The sequence below is a fragment of the Diabrotica undecimpunctata genome, chromosome 5 (assembly GCF_040954645.1).
Source record: "Diabrotica undecimpunctata isolate CICGRU chromosome 5, icDiaUnde3, whole genome shotgun sequence".
Classification (NCBI taxonomy): domain Eukaryota; kingdom Metazoa; phylum Arthropoda; class Insecta; order Coleoptera; family Chrysomelidae; genus Diabrotica; species Diabrotica undecimpunctata.
In genome coordinates, this window is record NC_092807.1 from 3279423 (window position 1) to 3302521 (window position 23099).

The window sequence follows — 23099 nt, forward strand, 5'->3', positions numbered from 1 at the left end:
GCGCATTGGAGTGCGTAGTAGTCCACGACTAAGGCCCCCGGCAATAACATCTATGCAGTTTGCTCGTCCCTTCGTTATCTACAGTGAAGCTTGGTTTACGCACAATATAATGCTTAAATTTATCTTCATCTGGTGACTCCTGTAAATTCATTTTAGTTGCCTTTATGAAAACTAACTATAGAATAGAATAGAATGTATTTAGTAAATATACAAAAATAATTTTGTTTTTGACAAGTCAAAGGAATAGTATATTTATTACTAACAATTTACTAAATGAAGTAATTTTGGCAGAGACTTTCACAACAACAAAACTGAACGATGACATAAGATACGAAAACTATTGACTAAAACAGTGGATTAATTGCTCGTTTTATAACTGGGAGCAACAGTAAATACTAAAACTTTCATATTTGTATTGAGAAAACTATTTATGAACTATCATATTGACAAAACGAGGAAAGACAATGAATTTACTGTTTTTACGATAAATTTATCACTTTAAATATAATATTTCATGGTGTTATCAACCTCCACGCATTCTCTCATTTGCATAAAAATGTTTGTTATTTCACCAGGATCGTCCTCTGAGACATTAACATATACCTTTGAAAGCGAAACAACAAATACAACGTCTAGTAAATTTCTTCGTATATGAGAAATTCAACTTTTGAACCTGCTGAACGTAGATAGGTATCAAGAGATGCAGATGCGAGGCAACGGCGTAAACAACCTGTTGTGGAATGTTTTAATATCCAAGAGAACTAGTCCATTATCGAGTGCACCTTGCGTCATCTCTTCCTAGAGCTGAAAGTGGCGTGCGCGTCCCTATTTTTTGTACCTACCTGTGTGTATGTGTGTGTCTACCGTGCGGGGTCCCTCCCCGGTTATTCCGACCTTTATAATTAAACGGTAGGGTCAGTGGCGGGGACGATTAGAGGTCAAGAGGGTTACGAAGTCTATAAAGTGACTCACATAATTGTTACAGGGACAAGGTGAAGAAGTAAAAATACTTTATCGAAAACAGAAAATAAATATGCCTACTGAAACACCTACTGAAAAAAGAAAGGGCCTTTTATTTCGTTCTTACTAAAATTAAATTATATTAAATATAGAAATGCTGGTCATTCCTTTTTTTTTATAAATGAATAAAGATAACTCAAAATAAAAATTACATAGTTAATAATGAAACTATATGTACCTAATTCTTTCTAAAAAAAAATTGAAAAAAATGATAATTTGTCCGTTAATGAGCTAAGAAGGTATGTGTTCAGTACTGGACGGAATTGGGCTGGTAATGATAACATTGTATGATACATTTATTGGCATATATGTATAGGAAAGAGAAGTTACTGTTCTACTTTCCCAGTATCATAACTAAATAAACACGCCCTCTCTAACATCCTTTACTAATGATATTTCTGATTCTTGATTAATTAATTATCATTAATTAACTTGAAAATCAACAACCACAACATTAACCAATTTTTAAAAGTGCTATAAATCTCCACATATGTACATTTCAATCTTTCAAGTGAGCTTGTTTTTAAGGAAATTCATAAATAAAGAGACGATTTCTGTGATAGATTTCTACATATGGTGGTTATTAACAAGAATGCAATCGATCGACTGACAAATACGTTTTTATTGATGCCAGTTTTCTAATGAACATGTTGAAATACTTATGTCAACTGCACCGATTTGCTAGAATACGATTGTTTTAAGATTGATCAGTTTCGAGAAAATATATCAAAAGTTTTAAAAATAAAAATCCAGTAAAACGGGATTTTTATTACTAGATATATAGACAATTCTGACATTTAAGATATAGTGGCACGTTAACAAAAGTAGAAAATATAGGTCATAGCTGAATTCTTCTTGTAACGTCAAGTAGACATTCTGGACATACTCAGGGTTTTTTAACGCGTAAAGAATTCCTCATCGCTCAATCTTTTTGATATCCTAGGATGTGTGAAGTTTCCCTTTATAGAAAGTGGGTATAATTTAATCGGTATATGTAGTAATAATAAACTAGATTTGGAACTCAGAGAAAAGTGAAGCCGATTTTTTAAAGCTTAGAACACGTATAGTCGCTAAGTTTCCACAAATAAGGGGGTAACAAAGTTTGAAATTTCACTTGTTTAATGTGATACATGGAATTTTGTAAGAGTGGCTTTTTTAAGTTTAAAATAAGATAATCTCATCATCATCATTTTGGCTTTATAACGCTGTGTGAGTCCTAGCCTCCCCAAGAATTTTTTTCCAGTCGTCCCTATCCATTGCCTTCCTCCGCCAAGCACGTATTTCCATATTTCTCATATCTTGATCTATGTTGTCTAGGAATCTTGTTCTGTGTCTTCCTCTTCTTCTTTGACCAACAGGACTATCAAGGAGCGTTTTTCTAGCTGGGTCGGTTTGCTCCATGCGCATTACATGGCCTACCCACCTCAGACGTCCTATCTTAATGTGTTTGACGATATCTGGTTCCTGGTATATTCTATAGAGTTCGAAGTTGTATCGTCTTCTCCAGACACCATTTTCATTTACCGCTCCATAGATTCGCCTTAGTATTTTTCTTTCGAAACATGTTTTCATTGCTTTTTGTTAAAGTCCAGGTTTCTCAACCATAATAATACTGGGCGTATTATTGTTTTGTAGAGTTTTACTTTTGTATTTCTTGATATAACTGCAGATTTAAAAAGGAGATTAAGCCCAAAATAGCATCTATTAGCCGTGCAAATTCTGCGGTTTATCTCTGCGGTAGTGTCATTTTCAGTATTGACGAGCGTTCTCAAATAAAGCGTTCTCAAAAGGTATACAAATTCGTTAACTGCTTCGATGACGTCCTTTTCTATAACAAGTGGCCGTAGTGTTTGTGGTTGCGTACCTATTTTCATGTATTTTGTTTTATTGGTGTTTATTATTAAACCCATTTTTGTAGCCGCTTCCTTTAATGCTACGTACGCCTCTCGTGCTGCGTTTTCCGTTTTCCCGACAATATTGATATCATCAGCATGTCATCAAGTGCCACCAATCACGCACTTCGATGTTCATCGCCCTTCCTTCTGGAACATAAAATTAAATTTAATTGGTTGAGAAATGAAAAAGTTTCATATAAAAGTTAATTTATCTTTAAATATGGGACATTTTCGGATCTCGAGTCAGTTGTGATAGTAGTGTCTAACTCATGGTTTTACCCGTGTAGGGTAGCTCCCTAGAGCACTTTGCTCGAAGGGCTCTGTTTCTTTCTAAGACTCTGAAGCTGAGTTTTTTTCTTCTTAGAAAGAATGTGTTTTATTTCCACCACCTAATAAAACCATAATGGCATTGTCTCTTCAAGATAATGCCACAACAAGAGCGTACCGGCCAACTACGCAATATAACACCATATTGAGCAATAGTTGGATAAATTAATAAACATGGAAACTTGCACCAAGTTGCAATCAGATTTTCATACGTTTATTAATTACACCGGAGACGACAAGCATGTCGTCTCCGGTGGAATTAATAAACGTAGGAAAAGTCGATAGCATCTTGGTGCAAGTTTCCATGTTTATTAATTTTTCTAACTATTACGCAATATGTTGCAATATTGCGTAGTTAGCCGGTACGCTCTTATTATGGCATTGTCTTGAAAAAGACAATGCCTTTATGGTTTATTTACTTGGTGAAAATATTACACAGGTTTTCTAAGAAGAAAAAAACTCAGCTTCAGAGTCTTAGAAAATTTGCAGAGCCCTTCGAGCAAAGTGCTCTAGGGAGCTACCATAGACGGGTAAAACCACACTGTACACTGACTTGAGATCCGAAAATGTCCCATATTTAAAGATAAATTAACTTTTATATGAAACTTTTTCATTTCTCAACCAATTAAATTTAATTATAAGTTCCAGAAGGAAGGGCGATGCACATCGAGGTGCGTGATTGGTGGCACCTGATGACAAGCATATGCTAGGATTTGCACAGATTTGTTATATATTGAACAGGTAGTTGTGATTTGTAACGTACGTATTACTTTTTCCAGAGCTAGATTGAATAGTATACAGGAGAGTGAGTCTCCCTGACGTAGCCCGTTATTTGTTTTAAAAGGTTCAGAGAGTTCCCCCTGGATTCGTACTTTACATTCAACTTTTTCAAGGGTTAGTTTGGTTAGACTTACCAACTGATTTGGTACTCCTAGGTCTATCATTGCTCTAAACAATATATGGCATAGTATATTGGAGAATATTTTATACGCTGCATTTAGGAGCGTAATTCCTCGATGGTTAGAGCATTCAAAGATATCTCCCTTTTTGTGTATGGTGCAAAGTATTCCAATATTCCAATCATTGGGAAGGGACTTCTGTATCCATATTTCTTTTATAAGCTGCTGTAGCGCTATTATGATATCGTGGCCACCTTCTTTATATAATTCCGCTGGGAGATTATCTATTCCGGGTGATTTGTTTCTGGTTAGTTTGTTTACAGCGTCTTTAACTTCCAGGATCGTTGGTGGATCCTCCTCCCTCTCGTCTGCTCCACTTACCTCACAGCTTTCGTCTTCCGGGTTTTCTTCTTCTTCCTGTATATTAAGTCTCCTCTCCTCTATATAAAACAATCTCACAGCCGAAAAATAATCATTTTTACTTATACGAGTGTATTTGCTAAATCATAATTAGATAATAGTAATATATATTACCCTAAGAAAAGCTAAGAATAACAAATCTCCAGGCGAAGATTGTGTAGTTACTGATGCAATCAAAATCGGAAGCACTTGCCTACTTAAGAAAATAAAAAAAATTTTTAACATGTGCCTTTTGGACAGTAATATACCCGACAAATGGCACAATGCTGAGTTAATTATATTGTTCAAAAATGGAGATCCCCATGAATTAGAAAACTGCAGATCTATAAGTCTTCTTAATCACCTATACAAACTCTTAACAAGAATAGTAACGAATTGTCTCGAAAAAAAAAACTTGATTTCTACCAGCCAATAGAGCAAGCGGGATTTCGTATCTGATTTGGAACAAATGATCACCTACAGAGCATTTAAACGGTAATAGAAAAGACTATCGAATACAATCGACCACTCGTTCTGGCTTTTGTAGATTTCCATAAAGCCTTTGACACGGTAGAATTTGACAAAATCCTGGAAGCACTACAAGCATGCCACATTGACTACCGATATACAAGATTAATTTACAATACATACAAGAACGCTACCATGTCGGTAAAACTACATAAAAACACGGATCATACCCTAATCGGTAGAGAAGTACGACATGGTGATACCTTATCGCCTAAACTGTTTACCGCAGTACTAGAATATGCTTGTAAAAAAAATTAACTGGGAAGAGAAAGGCCTGAAATTTGACGGTAGAAGATTAACAAATTTGAAATTCGCAGACGACATAGTTTTGCTCTTGGACAACCTCAAGGACATATGTACAATGCTACATGAACTTCAGTTAGTGTGTGCTAGTGTAGATTTTAAAATAAACATCTCCAAAACAAAATTCATGAAAAATCTAGTACCTAGCGAAAATATCAATATTGGAGACAACGAATTAGAGCTGGTGGAAAAATACATATACCTTGGACACGAAATAAAGGTCACAACAGACAACCAAACATGCGAACTACGAAGAAGAATAAACCTAGCATGGGCAGCCTGTGGAAAACTCAAAGACATCTTTAAAAGCGATATACCAATTTCTTTAAAACGTAAAACATTTGACCAATATGTGTTGCCTGTGATGACCTATGATGCCGAAACTTTGACATTGACAGCGACAACTTCTAAAACGCTGCAAATAGCTGAGAGGAAAATGGAAAGGTCAATGCTGAGTATATCGCTTCGTGACCGAGTTAGAAATGAAGACTTAAGACGAAGAACACGAGTTACCGATGTAATTTCCCGAATTAGCACACTCAAATGGAACTGGGCCAGACACGTCGCCCGAATAAGTGATGAGACGTGGACGAAGAGATTGCTTGAGTAGAGGAGAAGTAAAGGAAGACCTCCTACTCGTTGGACTGACGATCTCAAGAAAATGTCAAGAAATTGGATGAAAAGTGCTCAAGATAAAGCACAATGGACGAAAATGAGGGAGGTATATGTCCAGCAGTGGGCGCAAAGGGCTGGTTGATGATGATGAGTATATATTGGTTTAATCTTTGGATTTGTGATTTACAATAATTGCATAAAAATAGTTCGATCATGTAGTGCATTGGGTTGTAATATAAGAAATTCCAAGACAAAACATTTAGTATTTTGGTGAGTATCAAACTTAAAACGGTTTTTGATTTTCGTCGATAGGATACGCTAATCAAAAGATATCGAATTTTTACTGTCAAATTGATACAAATTTGATTTAAAGTTGAGTAGCCGCGTCTCTTCAAGTGATATTTTTGAGAGAACGATGTATTTAACACAAAAGTGCTTGTCTCTACATTTTTACATTTTACGCTATATTTTTTTAAGTAATTATTATTTTATAATGTGGGAATAAGCCACAATTGAAGATTAAAATAAGTTTATTGATGTTTCAATTTCCACTTTAGAAATCGTTATCAAAATACACACATTAGTAAATTAAACAAATTTTGTTTTTTTGTTGATTGGTGAAAGATTCTTTTAATTATTTAATTTTATCTGACTCATTTATATTGACAATTCAGACATATATTATACATTTTAAAGTAGACGACTTTAAAATGATATTGCCAATATTACTGTGTTGCGTTCCTGGGACGACTTTATTGTAAGATAGTTCATTCGATTACATGAAATCAACTTTCACCTGAGAATATCCGTCAGAAAAAAATTATAACATGTAATTCGTCTTTAAAAAGACAACCACATGTCATGATGACAGTAAAATTCTCCTCTCCTAGTTTACTCTCAATAAACACCAAAATCTGATTTTATATATTTTTTATTTAAAAAAACATAAATGACTTTTATTAACTTCCTCTTTTAATATGGGTAACCAGATCCTACTGCATTCTGTGACTCCAAGATTCTAGTCTATTCCCATTCCGGATACTTGTTTCCTCCGGATACTGCTCTAGCGATGATTGAATATATATTTTAAATAAGGCCGGAGATAGACAACATCCTTGTTTAAGCCTCTTTGGTATTGGAAATGATTCAGATATAAAGTGTTTAACGACACTTCTTGCATTTTTGAATATATTTGCGATAGCATCCACATATTCTCTACTGAGACCTACTTTCGTCAATGTTTGAAACAGTTTTTCAAAGGTACCGTATCGTATGCCTTCTCTAAATCTACAAACAGTAGGTAGGTAGATAGGTTCCTTGCCTTCCGTTTTTCGATTACCTGCTGCAGAACGAATATACCATCAGTGCACGATCTTTCTGCACGAAATCCATTTTGTTCTTCTATGTCTTCGTATTCTGATGCTATTCTTTCTTTTATTATTCGACCGTACAACCTCTCCACTGAGGTGATAACAGTTATTCCCCTATAAGTAGAGCATTTACGTATATCCCCTTTCTTGAATATTGAGCTAATGTATCCAACATTCCAATCATCAGGGATATTTTGTCCTTTTAAGCATTTGTTAAATAGTTGAACCAACATCTCATGTAATATTTTTGGTCCATACTTTACCAACTCACTTGGGATGTCTCCAGGTCCTGCTGCTTTACCGTTTTTCGATCTTTTGAGGGCATCACTTAACTCTCCGGTTGTTATCTCAATTATTTGTGTATGTTTGGATATTTCTTCCATTTCGATCTCTTGGAATTTACCTCTATCCTCTGTCAGTAAGACCTCATAATGGTGTTTCCACTGTTTTAGATCTATTAACTGTATTAGATTTTTCGTTTCCTTCCCTCCGGAGAGACTTTATCACCTTCCATGCTTGCCCAACACTTACGCACAAGTACTTATACACAACGTACAGTGTATAAATGAATGGACACAAAACGGAAAAAAGAATGGAACAATCACATAAGCAGAATGGAGGAGACCCGTGTCGTCAAAATAGTTACCAATCGGCAGAAGAAGTATCTGACGATCGCGCAAAAGATGGAGTGACAACCTTGCAAAGAGGTATTAATCCGTCAATGAACAAGCAGAATTGTGTATAAAGAGGAAGAAGAATCTGTTAAATCGACTTTAATGAAATTTGGAGGACTGTTTGACTATGTTATCAATATTTTCTAAACGAAATATAAAGGTCTTAAATGGTTGAAAAACATTGAATAAGAAACGGCTTGTTTCCACCTCTTGTTTTGCAAGGAAAGTAGAAAAAAATCGATGTTTTAAGTAATTTTGAAATATTTTATTTTTTTATAAATGTTTCGACCTATTTAAGAGGAAGGATAACTTAATTAATATTACTGAAGTTATCACTTAACCATTTCTACGAAAATCCGAATGCCACCTCTCACATCCACCTCAAAACAGATCCGCCCTTGCCTAAGCCTCCGTCTATGATAATCGCAAAGTTGTTACAATTTGTTTTTTAATAGATACAATTATGAAAATTTCATATTTGCATAAACTATCGCTTTTCTATAAAAGCCACAACGTTAACCTGCCGATTACATGGCTTAATGACTATTTAATATCTCATTTCCTCTCTTTTTCGATTTTCAGATATAATGAAGCCGCCGCCGATACTCATTGAACTCTAACGATGTTTCATCCATCAAAAAATGACCACGCACCTTCTTATGACTGGGAGTAACTACTTACTATACCTGTTTTTATTATTTTTGTCGCTCTTGAGCGTTTCTTCGCCGTATTTGTTGCTGCTTGAAGATACTGCGAGGCCCGGAGATGTGATATTCAATGCGAGCGTTTACCGTCTGGGATCGGATCGATCCTACAAAATCAGTGAGAAGAGATCACCCCCTTTCGTATTCTCTCTGGTGGAGGTACATCCGAAGACGGGGCAGATCACCCTCATCCAACATCTCGAGTGCGACGGGCTGTTCTATCCCAACTTTTTCACCGTACATATCGACTCCACCTCCAATCGACTGAAGGATATTGATTACTACAGCCTGCCATTAAGGATATTTATTGTTGGAAAAGACTGCGTAGACCATAGGGAAGATGAGACTGTTTATCTGGACGAGTTTGCTAGAAGTAGGAGAAGTTTGAGGAAGACTTGGGATCCATTTGCCCAACTGCATCCTTCTGTTAAGGAGAAAATCAACGAGGCTCGACAATGGGTGAGTAGATAAAATGAAACTACCAAATTCAATTCACTTGTGCTTTGTCTCAGTGCTTTGACATGTGTAGTAAACATTTTTCTTATTCTTTTGTGTAGGTATCGGAAACTTATGCTTCTTTTGCTATACCAACCGCAGGAAAGTGGCAGAAGATCTGCCTGAGGCAGAGCCAGTTCGTTAATTCCATCACTGCCTTCCTTCCTAACACCATCAGTACTTTCTGCTCCGTTGAGTTCCACTACGTCAGCGATGACAGGTTCGAGATCGAGAGAAGTCAAGGAGATCTCGTCGCTAGCAGAGATGTTTGCATCGTGGAGCCATTATGGAAGGTTAGTCTTAATAAATTTCAGTTTGACTTTGAAATGCAACAATGTTTCATACCTCATTATAATCACAGACCTAGATCAAATCTAATATTTTCTTAATATCTTTAAATAAATATGTTTTTGCTGTGATAGGCTGCTGTATGTCGTGTACACTATATCATTTTTGCAGGTCACCATCTTATTTACCGCCATCTGTCAAAACATATCCGTTCTGAACTCAGAACATCGACTGAAAATCGTCTACCATCACCAACAGTTCAACGACACCGATATAGCAAAAAGAGTTCGAAGAGAACTTAGAAATCAGTCACCGTTCTTCGAACAACACTTGTACGTAGCCAGTGTCTTGGAAGAATGCGATCCTCCCGTTGTAGTAACGACTGTAAAAGCTAGAGATCCCGAGAATAGTCCTATAACGTATTCCATGACTAGTTTGTTGGATTCCAGAACGCAGTCCATGTTCGATATAGACCAAAAGACCGGAGTTGTAACAACCAAGGTTCAATTAGATCGGGAGCTCGTGGATGTACATTATTTTAGAGTTACGGCTATGGATGACAGTTTTCCCCCAAGATCAGGAACTACAATGCTCCAAATCAATGTCCTCGATGCCAACGATCATTCTCCTGCTTTTGAGATGATGGAATACGATGCTAGTATCAGGGAATCTGTTAACGTTGGAACTACTGTGATAACTCTAAAAGCTACAGACCAGGATATTGGCAAAAATGCCGAAGTTGAATACTCGATCAGAAGTATCAGCGGCGGGGGTAATTCCCTAGAAACAGATGACAACAATGCGTTCAAAATCGATTCTAAAACAGGAGTGATCACGACAAGGACTCTTTTAGACAGAGAGACTACTGAAGTATACACCCTGATCATTCAAGCCTCCGATCTTGCTTCACCACAGAGTGCCAGGAGAACGTCAAGTGCCAGCGTCGTTGTCCACATTTTAGACGACAACGACAACTATCCACAGTTTTCTGAGCGGACTTACACGGTTTCCTTAAACGAAGATATTAACTACAATGATAATCCTGTCGTTGCACATATCAAGTAAGTACACATTACAAGTAAAAACTTTCTTGTTGTATATTCAATCGTTAAATTAAATAAAATTCAACTTAAGTCATAAATCTGATCGAATAGACTCATACAAGTCAGTTAGCGCGACCTTTACTGGCATGCTTTAACGTATTTAGTGGTCTAAAGAAATCATTCCTTGTTTTATTTGAGTAGTTTTTTATTTCCTCGTGAAACACGTAGGCGAACAAACCTTTTTGGAATCCAGCTCGAAGGACCAAAACTTTAAAGGTCAGAAACCAACTTCAAAAACAGCTTTCGATCAAATGCCGGAACGTAATGAAGAGTTTCTTGTAAAATTGTAGTTTATTTTGAATTACACGACTGATAAACATATCTTAGACTTCCAATCTAGTAACTGGAGATTTCTGGCAGGGACAAAAACGGACTCACTATAGCAAATCAAGGCATTTGATGTTTTTTTATATGTTTCGTTTTATTTCAGAGCTACTGATGCAGATCAGGGCACCAACGCTGCAATAAGATACGCAATAATCAGCGGAAATACGCAATCACAATTCGCAATCGACAGTCTAACAGGAGACGTGTCTTTAGTTAAACCCCTGGATTATGAAACAATCAGAAATTACCGTTTAGTTATAAGAGCCCAAGATGGGGGCAGCCCAGCTAGATCGAACACCACTCAATTGCTCATCAATGTAAAGGATATCAACGATAATGCGCCTAGGTAAGTTACAAATGCAGATTACTAAGTTCTAGATGAATATTTAACTTCATTCCGGGGTTTTATATAAAACTTATCTAAATAGTGTTATTTTTCACGTATCATACGAACATTTATCAGTTTCGAGTTTGATGGGTTGAGTAACTTTTTCAAAAGCATTTTATATGTTTATAATGAGGGCTAATGGATATATAAATACAGAGTGATTGATTAGTGTAATAACGCTCAATAGATTCGCAAATTTACAATTAGTTAGAATGTTACAAGGTGATCGTTAACATAGTGGCAGACCAACCTTATGTTTTTTTTTTAATGAAACACCCAGTATTTTATTTTATATTCGAAATCTTCCTCCATTATCTTCCTCCACAAAAATATAAAGTTTTGTTATGTTGTACAGATTATTTACAAAGGTATAACCAATTTTCATAGTTCATTGGCCACAAAAAGAAAAAGTTCCGTTAAAAAATTTTTGGCCGAGGAAAAGTACCGCACATTGACATTTTTTCTTGATATTTATTATTTTTAAGGTTTTATACATCATTATTCCAAGAGAGTGTCCTAGAAAATGTACCGGTGGGCTACAGTATCGTTAAAGTCCAGGCCTACGACGCGGACGAAGGGCCTAACGCCGAAATCAAGTATGTGATCTCCAGCAGGGACGCTACTGGTGGCAGTACCGACGATCTACCTTTAGCTGTCGACTCGCACACTGGTTGGATATATACAACGAAAGAGCTGGATAGAGAACATCAACCTAAATATATGTTTCAGGTATGCCTAGTTTTTTGCCATATCAAAAAGACGTGATACAGTGTACTTCTTCCGTTTTCGTGTCATACTCGCATTATATTGTCATTGTCGTTATGAATTCAACATTTTAGGTAATAGCAAACGACCAAGGAGTGCCTCCTCAATCCGCAAGTGCCAGTGTAGTAATCACGGTTCAAGACGTAAACGACAATGATCCTGTATTCGAACCAAAGATTTACGAATCGGTCGTTGCAGAAGACGATTCTCCAGGTAAACTACGTCATTTACCTGTTCGAAATCAATAAAATAATATCTCGCTTCTTTAGGTACCCCAGTAGCTACTGTTACAGCTACGGATCCAGACGAAGACTCACGATTGCACTACGAAATAACCAACGGTAACACCAGAGGGCGCTTTGCTATTACGTCTCAAAATGGCCGCGGTTTGATCACAATCGCACAACCTTTGGATTACAAACAAGAGAAGAGGTATATTTTGACGGTTACCGCTACAGATTCCGGAGGACGAACTGATACTGCTACCGTATACGTCAATATCACAGACGCTAACAATTATGCTCCAGTTTTTGAGAACGCTCCATATTCTGCGAGCGTTTTCGAAGACGTGGCGGTTGGCACTACTGTTTTAGTGGTATCTGCTACCGATAATGACGTCGGATTGAATGCGCAGATCTCCTATTCTTTAGGTAAGTTTATTCATCATTTATTTATTGACCTTACTTTCATATAACAATACCTAACCTAACTTAACCTAATTATATCATCGTAAACTTTTTCTGCTAATAAATATCGTCTCAATTTTACGTAAAAATGGTTTTTTCTCTTAGGAGACGAACTAAACGACGTGGGAAAAGACTCCGCATTTACAATCAACAAACAAACAGGCGCCATTGTGACCACTAAACCTCTTGACAGAGAAACAACTTCTGGGTATCTTCTAACAGTGACGGCTAGAGATGGAGGCTCTCCTCCTCTGTCCGATACTACTGACGTCGAAATAACTGTGTCAGACGTGAACGACAACTATCCAGTGTTCAAACAAGTGGCGTATTCGGGAAGTGTTCCAGAAGATGCTCTGGTGGGGACGTCGGTAGTTCAAGTGACCGCTACCGATGCTGACGTAGGCTTGAATGGAAAGATTCACTATTCCTTGAGCGAAAAAGACCAGGAGGACGGATCCTTCGTTATAGATCCTACTAGCGGAGTCATTAGAACCAATAAAGGCTTAGATAGAGAATCCGTGGCTGTGTACGAGCTGGAAGCGTATGCCATAGATCGAGGTTCGCCTACTTTGAGCAGTTCTGTACCTGTCAGCATAAGAATCGATGATGTCAATGATTCACCACCAGCTTTTGACTCAGATAAAATCGTACTTTATATTCCTGAAAACAGTCCTATTGGATCGACAGTTGGGGAGATTTACGCAAAAGATCCGGATGAAGGGGTGAATGCTATCGTCCAGTACTCGATAATCGGCGGGGAAGATGCACAGAGTTTTTCTTTAGTAACTAGACCAGGATCCGAAAAAGCAGAACTTTTAACAATGATAGAACTAGACTACGAAAGTCCTAAAAAGAAGTACGACCTTATAGTACGAGCTGCTAGTCCTCCGCTAAGAAGTGACGCACATGTGGAAATCGTCGTTACAGACGTCAATGATAACGCTCCAGTTCTCAAAGACTTTCAAGTGATGTTCAACAATTTTAGAGACTTTTTCCCGACGGGATCCATAGGTAAAATCCCAGCTTATGATGCCGATGTCTCAGATAAACTGCACTACAGAATACTATCAGGAAATAACGCGAATTTGGTAGCGTTGAACGAAACTACAGGCCAGCTGCAACTTTCCCCACAACTTAACACGAACGTGCCCAAAATAGCATCAATGGAAGTGTCTGTTTCCGATGGAATTAACGTTATTAAAAAAATAATGACACTTACAGTCAGGCTGATAACAGAAGAAATGTTACTCAACTCTATAACAGTGAGATTGAACCAAATGACGAAAGAAGCTTTCTTATCTCCGCTTCTGGGCTACTTCACTGACGGCCTAGCCGCAATTATACCTTGTCCTAAAGAAAACATCTTCATCTTTAGCATTCAAGACGACACTGACGTAGCAGCGAAAATCTTGAACGTTAGTTTTTCTGTTCGTCGGCCTGATGTGCCGAGAGAAGAGTACTACACCCCTCAATTCCTGCAAGAAAAGGTTTATTTGAACAGAGGAATTTTAGCGAAACTCTCGACGGTCCAGATATTGCCGTTCGATGACAATTTGTGCGTACGTGAACCGTGTCTCAACTATGAAGAATGTTTGACGGTGTTGAAGTTCGGAAATGCTTCAGGTTTTATTTCCAGCGATACTGTACTCTTCAGACCAATATATCCCGTAACTACCTTTACTTGTCAATGTCCAAAAGGGTTCACAGGCTCCAAAGAACACTACTTATGCGATACAGAAGTAAATTTGTGCTATTCTTCACCTTGCAGAAATAACGGCACCTGCAAAATACGAGAAGGGGGGTACACATGTGTTTGCTCAACAGGTTACACAGGGGAAAACTGCGAAATAAAGCTAGAGGGTGATAAATGTAAGCCTAGTCTTTGTCTGAAAGACAAAACTTGCAGTCCAAAGCCCGGTAGGTCAAATTTTATATGCGAGGATTGTAACATAGTCGCCGAATCTGAACATTATACACCTCTTTGTCAATTGAAGAGTCGCAGTTTTACCAAATCGTCGTTTTTGACATTCCCGAGCTTGAAACAAAGACATCGAATACATATAGCTCTAAGATTTGCTACCCAACAGCTAAATGGCTTGCTATTATACAACGGAAGGTACAATGAACAGCACGACTTTATCGCCCTAGAAATTGTCAGAGGTGCTGTCCAGTTTTCTTTTTCTCTTGGAAGTAAAGTCACCAATGTTTCTGCTAGAATACCAGGGGGAGTATCGGATGGACAATGGCATTCCGTTATAGTTAACTACTTTAATAAATCAGCTACAATAGCGCTCGACGACTGTGATATAGCTGTATCTTTAAAGCACGGAGAAGATTTGGGTGGTAAATGGAATTGCGCAGGCTACGCCGAACACGCATTAGAAGCACGGTGTGCATCTTTGACTGAAACCTGCCATAGATTCTTAGACCTTACAGGCCCTTTACAGTTAGGCGGAGTACCATCGCAGTTCAGTGCTTTTCAGATTAAAAATTTCCACTTTGATGGATGCATTTCAGACTTGGAAATCGACTATAAGTTTGTAGATTTGAATACCTTCATGACTGACAACGGTACTACCGCTGGTTGTCCAGAAAAGCGTTCGTTCTGTTCCTCAAGACCATGCAAAAACGGCGGAAACTGCGTGGATGGTTGGTCTATGTACAAGTGCGAATGTCCTCAAGGTTTCGGAAGTAGAGACTGCAGTGAAACCATCAGTTCCCCGTGGCACTTCAACGGAGACGGCACCTTGTCTTTCAATCCTCTCCTAAGACCAATCCAACTACCGTGGTTGAACGCTTTATCTATCAGAACTCTACAAGAAGACACTTTTTTAATGTCCATCCAAATCGGACAAAACAGTTCAGCAGTGGTGTCTGTAAGTCGAGGTCTTCTGTTATACACATATAATGGAGAAACCCTCACTTTACCATCTAAATTCGTCTCTGATGGAGAATGGCATCACTTAGAAATAACATGGATCGGCACAGAGATTAAAATGTCCATTGATTATGGAGAAAGCGTGGAAGTTTTACCGTTTCCTGAAAAGATACAAGGTTTATATGTCGGTAAAATCTTAATAGGAGGTCCAGATAATACATATATGAGCCTCAATGCTGGATACAACTATTTGGAAGGATGCATTCAAGATGTGAGAATAGGCAACCACCAAACATCTTTAAGTAGACCTACTGTTAAAGAAAACGTCGAAGAAGGATGTTATTCTGCCAACGAGTGCCATAGTGAATGTCCCGCTTCGTCCAAATGCGTAGTCAACTGGGGAAGATCTCATTGTGAGTGTGATCAAGGCCACATCGGACCACTTTGTGTACCTGTATGTTCCGAAGACCCTTGCGACAACGGAGGTATATGCTTGGAGGACAAAAGAGACCCCAAAGGCTATAGATGTGAATGTAACTCCACAAATTTCTCTGGAGAATATTGCGAGATAGAGCAATCGCAGCCTTGTCCGGCTAGTTGGTGGGGTTATCCAGTATGTGGACCTTGCCAATGTGATGTAGAAGATGGATATAATCCAGATTGCGACAAAAGTACCGGGAAATGTCATTGCCGGGAGAATCACTACCAACCTACCGGTTCCACCCAATGTATTCCATGCGATTGCTACCATATCGGCTCCCACAGTACTCAATGCGACCACGAAACAGGCCAGTGCAGATGCAGAAATGGGGTTATCGGACTCAAATGTGATTCTTGTCCAAATGCGTACGCAGAAGTTACCACCAAAGGATGTGAAGGTAATAACAAACTCTTATATCTACTGAATGTTTATTAAAAACATATTAAATGTTTTAGTTGTATATGACGGTTGTCCAAAATCCTCTTCTAATGGTATTTGGTGGCCAAGAACGGTTTTTGGAGGCGACGCTATTGAAATTTGTCCTAAGGGCTCACACGGAAAGGCTTCTAGGACTTGCGACAACGATCTAGGAGGCTGGCAAGAACCAGATATGTTTAATTGTACTTCGGAGCGATTTGTGGAACTTAGAGAACAGGTAAGTGCCTCCTATGTCAATATTAATGCGCGAAGAAGCGTACCTTCAATATCTTTATAACATTTTAAAAAATTTAATAATTATTTATTATCTTAGCAATGCAACGTATAAGTCAAAATGTACCGGGTGGTCCAATAAGCCGATCTCTCGATATCAGAAACTATTCATGTTAGGAGAAAAAATTCTTTACTAAAAGTGCCTAAGAGAAATCGCTGGAAATAACTTTTAAGTTTCTGGGTTAACCGCCAGGGGGCGTAACCTGTGAAGAAAAATTTAAAAACCAGTTTTTTGTGAAATATGCCCAAATATACCAAGTGTTAAATAAGTAAACTAGAAAGAGGCCTAAATTTCGCACAAAGTTGTTCAAGTACTTTTTTTTGTTTTCAAATAAAGGGTGGAGGAGAGTGGGAAAGTATTTGTGGATAAATACCTATAACTTTGGTTTGGATCAACCGATTTTAACGAAATTAGTGTCATTAGAAAGAGTGTAGATGAATTAATTTATATCTACTATAAAATAAGTGCATTTAGTTTGAATTGTCATAGGTAGAGGGTACTTTCGAATAGAAAAAATTAAAATTTGTTTTTCTTTAAAATGTTTAATGGAAACACCTATTTATTGTAAATTATAATGGAACTGGATTAAATTCGTAACAAAATGGCGCAAACCGCATGTTGATAGCTTCTGTCGAACTCGAGATATGAATAAAAACGCATAAACGTAACCTAAAAATTCTTTGAAACAATAAAATATTTGTGCTGAGCTCAATTTTGATCCAAAAAAATTTGAAGAGTGTTTTTCTACATGAAAATGTATGTTCAATAATTTTTTTAGATTTTTTAAATCAAAAAATCGCTCAGAAACTTTTTTTTTTTTTCGAAAAAACACATTTTGCTGTAGGAGACTCCTGAAGCCACTAAGGGAACTAAAAATATGTACTTTCAAATACCTTATCCCAAATAAAATCCAACCGAGTGCAGATTATACCATCTTATCCCGCTAAAGCCTTTCCGCACTATTTTCCCATGTTAAATCCCGTAAGAAAACGCTAAGGTTCATTCTACATATTTTTGTCTCATTTCAAGGTCACGCTTGAATAACTAGTCAGTTACATTTGACGGACTTATTAGACGCTGCCTTAACGTTGACTTACAAATGTCACGTTTTACGTCACATTTACGTCGATGTTAAGGAAGCGTGTAGTCAGTGAATCAAATGGAACTCGCCATCAGATTTGTCAAACAAGCTGTCAAGCGTGACCTTGAAATGAAACAAAAATGAGCAGAATGAAGCTTAGTGTTTTCTTATGGGATTTTACATATGAAAATTGGCTCTTTTGTTCTAACCTATTTTCTCTTCGCATATATACGAGCGAACTCATTCTACTATTAAAAAAATAAGATAAAAAAAACAGCCAGAAAACTACAGAGGTACAAACCTAAATGCTACGGTAAAACTTACTACTACAATTTCACAAGTACTAATAAATCGGAGTATAATAGACCAGCATTTCAGTGTCTGATTGACCTAAAGAAAGACCTACTCAAAGTAAGAGTAAGACTCAAAGATGTAATCAATCTTCTGTATAATAGAGAAGTTTCTCTAAATATTATAAAATCCATCGAAAACATCTACCAAAACAACAAAATGGAAGCCAGAATAGATGGACAACTTACATAACCTATATGAATAGCCAACGGAATATCAATTCGATCATGGATGAAATCATCAAAACGTTAAAAAAAGAAGAGGATAGAGAATGGGAAATAAAGAAATAAAAATACTTTGTTACGCAGACGACGCAATATTGACAACCAAGATGAAGATAAAATACTTGAGAATTACACTGTCTAGCTATGGAGACCTGGACAAAGAAGTTAGAGATCAAGTACAAAAAGCAAATAGACTTTATCAGCAGAATTGCTTATAAAGAGGAAGAAGAAGAAGAGAAGGTATATACGATAGACGAAGAGACTCGTGGGTGCCAGGCATACTTATGGCATGAAGGGTTCTTATTTTCCACCTATAGCTTGTTAAGCTAAGTGTTATTCCGTTTATGTCCAGAACATATACGACGTGCTGAGCTAAGTGTTCTCCTATTTGTGATCGTTATAATTACTAATTTGTACATAGTAAAATTTGTAAATAGAATATTTGAACATAGTCCAGTAAAAAAAAACAGTTTTATTGCCAATTACTTAGTTCCTAATTGAAACTTTCTTGAATTCCGATAGCTATAAAACACTATTCATGTTACCATGTATTTAGTCGTACATTTTTTCAGTTATCCAATATGGAGAGGGGCGATCTCCAGCTCAATACTTTCGTATCTATAAAACTTGCCTCCGATTTGCAAAAAGCTACGAATCTAACCAAGAGCCTCTATGGAGCTGACGTCCTCATCACCTACGAACTCATGAGAGAGCTGCTCAACTACGAGGTCAAAATGAACGGGCTCAATCTGACCCACAGCCAAGACAAGGACTACATCAGGAATATCGTTCACTCTATAAGCGTAGTTCTATCCAAGCAGAACACCGATCACTGGACCAGGATTAAAGATTTAACCGGCGAAGGCATTGAGAACATTATAGAGTTTGTGGAAAAATATATAAACACGCTCAGTGTCAGTCAGCACGATACATACACCAGTCCGTTTGAGATTGTGTCTCCAAATATGGGTAAGTTTATAAGATATTTCGTTTTCTATTCTTCTTCTTAGAGTGCCATATCCCTACGGAACGTCGGCGACTACCATGCTTATAATATTTTTATACTGATCTCGGTCTTGCGCTACGTGTAGCAATTGGTCCGCTGTCAAACCTGTCCACTGCCGCAAATTCCTCAACCAAGAGAGTTTCTTCCGTCCTATCCATTTCTTTCCTTCGATTTTACCGTTGAGAATTAGCCGAAGGAACTCATATCTTGGTCCTCTGATTATATGTCCAAGATATTCTAGTTTACGCCTCTTAATAATATTTAATAGAGTTCGTTGATGTCCCATTCTTCGAAGAACTTCTTCGTTTCTGGTTCTGCTAGTCCATGGAATTTTTAATATCCTTCGATACAACCACATCTCAAACGCCTCGATTTTATTCATGATATCGGCGTTTAAAGTCCAAGTTTCGCATCCATACAAAAGTACAGACCACACGTAACATCTTGTAAACTTTTCACGGATTTCCAAATTTAATGAGTTATTGGATAATAGAGGCTTGAATTTTTGAAATGAGTTTCTTGTCTGTTCAATTCTACATCGAATTTCGAAGGATGGATCTAGATTTTGGGTAATCCAACATCCAAGGTATTTGAATCTCTGAACTCTCTACAGCGGTTGTTGGTTTAATATCAGTTGGGTTGCGCCGATATACACTTTACTGGTCACCATGTATTTAGTTTTATCAATATTTATCGACAGTCCCCAATTTGTGCATTCCATGTCAACTCTATTGATTAGCTCCTGCAGATCGTCGATGTTTTCAGCTAGAATCACAGTATCGTCGGCGTACCGTATATTGTTAATTATTTCTCCTCCTATGATAATTCCTTTTTGATCTTTTAAAGCTTCCCTAAATAGATTCTCAGAATACACGTTAAAGAGGGTGGGAGATAGTATACAGCCTTGTCTTACGCCTCGTTCAATACTGATTGGCTTTGATTCCCTATTGTTGGTATTAATAATGGCTGTTTGGTTCCAGTAAAGTTTGGCAATAAGTTTGATGTCTTTCTCATCTAGTTGGATGCTCTGCAAGGCGGTAATTAGTCTGGTATGCTGAACGCGATCAAATGCCTTTTCAAAATCAATGAAGCACATATATACGGGTTTTCTTACCTCCCAACATCGTTGAAGGAGTATTTGCATAGAAAATAGTGCTTCTCTAGTTCCAAGGCATCTCCGGAACCCGAACTGCTCTTGACTAATTATTTCTTCGCACTTGTTGTTAATTCGATTTAGAAGAATTTGCAACAGTACTTTAACGGCATGGCTCATTAAACTATTGAGTCTACAGTCGCTACATTTCTTAACGTTTGGTTTCTTAGGTAGAGGAATAAAGATCGATTTTAACCAGTCCGATGGAATTTCACTGGTATCATATATTTGATTGAAAAGTACAGTGAGTTCTTTTATATTGTCATTTGAGAGTAATTTTAGCCATTCGCTGTATATTTGATCTGGTCCACTGGCTTTGTTGTTTTTGGCTTGGTGTATGGCTTTTTCCACTTCACCTTTTAAGATTGATGGTCCTGTATTTGCACTTAAATTAGGTAGTGATCCTCGATCATCCTTAAATAATGCTTTAATGTAGTTTTCCCATTCCTTCATTACTTCGTCTTCTAGGGATAGTGCATGACCTTCATTATTCGTTAATGTTATGGGTGCGTTTCTTTTGTGTACTGTAACTTCTTTTATTTTCTTATGTGTGTTAAATTCGTCATGTTTTCGTTGCAATTCTTCTAGTTCCTCACATTTTGCTTGCATCCATAACTCTTTGGCTTCCCTGATTTTTCTTCGAATCAGATTATGCTTTCGTTTATACTCTGAGTTATTTCTATTTTTAAGCTGTCTTCTTTCGTCCATCATTTCGATTATTTCATCTGTCATCCATGCTTGCTTTTTATAATGGGTGACAGTTCCACTTTACGTTGCTGTATCGATGATACCATTCTTTATGTTATCCCATCTTTCTTCGACTGTTGGTACATTGTATACTTGTGTGATGTTGTCTCGAATTTTTTCGTTCATTGTCTGTTCAAGGTGATGTTTAAATTCTTCTTCTTTTAGTTTTTGTCTATCGTATTTCTTTGTAATAGAAGGCTTTTTGATTGTCTTTAATTTTAGGTTGATTCTAGATGCCGTTTTTTATTAGGGAAATGTTTTTAATGTATACAATATGTATACTACTTTAAAGAAAACGATTTAGTTAAACATTTCTTTAAATTCCATTAATGCAATGGGTTTGAAAAAAGATCCATACAGAAACTAGGTCATGTGTTATTCTCGATTCAAAGAGAACTCGCTTTTATGGTGTCATACTGATTGTCATAACATGTCTGATTGTCATAAATTTACTACTGAAAAATTAGTAAAGATAAGAAAGATTGCTTTTCAAACAATCTAGTCCCGGTTCTCGTAGAGAAAACATTCTATAATCCTAACTTTAAATGACTACTATTGGCCTTCTTATACTTGAGTAATAAGATTCAAGACAATTAAGATACAAAGTCAAAGAATTCCTCCAATTCTGATTTACAGTGGACTATACCTTGTTCTATACCAACAGATGAGAATTTAACAGCTAGCGAGCAATGGGATATATGTAGAAGAACAATTAAGGAAGCGGCAAACAACGTCCTAGGACCAAAAGAATCCACTCCACGCAACAGTTGGTTCGACGATGAATGTGAAGATATCACTAAAAGAAAAAATTATGGATATAAACTTATGCAACAAAGAAGAACACGGGATAAGGAGCAAATGTACAAAGATCTTAGGAAGGAGGAAAAACGCATACATCGAAGGAAAAAGCGGACCTTCGAAAACCAGATTATGCAAGAGCTTCAATCATTAAAGGGGCAAAATGAAACTAGAAAGTTCTATAATATCCTAAATAAGACAAGAAAAGAATTTAAACCACGGCTGACGATGTGTAGGGACAAAAATGGACATATAGTCAATACCGCTGACGCAGTACAAAGCAGATGGGTTGAGCACTTCAAAGAACTACTTGGTACCGAAGTGGAAAATGATGCGTCACCCCAAAAACCAAGAAATAACACTCACGTAGAACCTCCTTCAATATTTGAAGTGAAAGACGCAATCACACGACTCAAAAATAGCAAGTCCCCAGGAGTGGATTGTATCCCCGCAGAGCTCATCAAACATGGAGGTAACAGCATTATGCACCAAATTCACAACATAATAGTCAAAGTCTGGGAAGAAGAACAAATGCCAGAGGAATGGTGCACTGGAATCATATGTCCACTGCACAAAAAGGGAGATTTGTTGGAATGTAAAAATTATAGGGGTATAACTCTTCTGAATACAATGTACAAAATATTCTCCAACACCCTGTACAGCCGTTTAAGTACGTACGTGGAAGAAATCCTTGGTGAGTATCAAAGCGGTTTTAGGCCAGGTAGGTCAACAATTGACCAGATTTTTGTGCTACGTCAAATCTTAGAAAAAACCAATGAATTTAATATTGACACGTTCCATCTCTTTGTGGACTTTAAGTCAGCGTATGATAGCGTCCTAAGAGGTCAATTATACGAAGCCATGAATGAACTTAACATTCCC

At 37.3% G+C, this 23099-nt stretch overlaps 1 protein-coding gene across 4 annotated transcripts in view; it reads left to right on the top strand.

Annotated features, from left to right (window-relative positions):
• Positions 1-23099, top strand: part of stan (Protocadherin-like wing polarity protein stan) — a 97677-nt gene that overhangs the window by 47756 nt on the left and 26822 nt on the right. For all 4 annotated transcript variants that reach the window (XM_072531350.1, XM_072531349.1, XM_072531352.1 and 1 more), the window contains exons 2-11: positions 8613-9193; positions 9292-9522; positions 9689-10578; positions 11051-11293; positions 11821-12064; positions 12175-12313; positions 12370-12750; positions 12892-16542; positions 16601-16800; positions 19086-19482. In XM_072531350.1, the coding sequence (XP_072387451.1) occupies positions 8672-9193; positions 9292-9522; positions 9689-10578; positions 11051-11293; positions 11821-12064; positions 12175-12313; positions 12370-12750; positions 12892-16542; positions 16601-16800; positions 19086-19482 (6898 nt within the window). In that variant the 5' untranslated portion in view covers positions 8613-8671. The remainder of the gene's footprint in view (positions 1-8612; positions 9194-9291; positions 9523-9688; positions 10579-11050; positions 11294-11820; positions 12065-12174; positions 12314-12369; positions 12751-12891; positions 16543-16600; positions 16801-19085; positions 19483-23099) is intronic.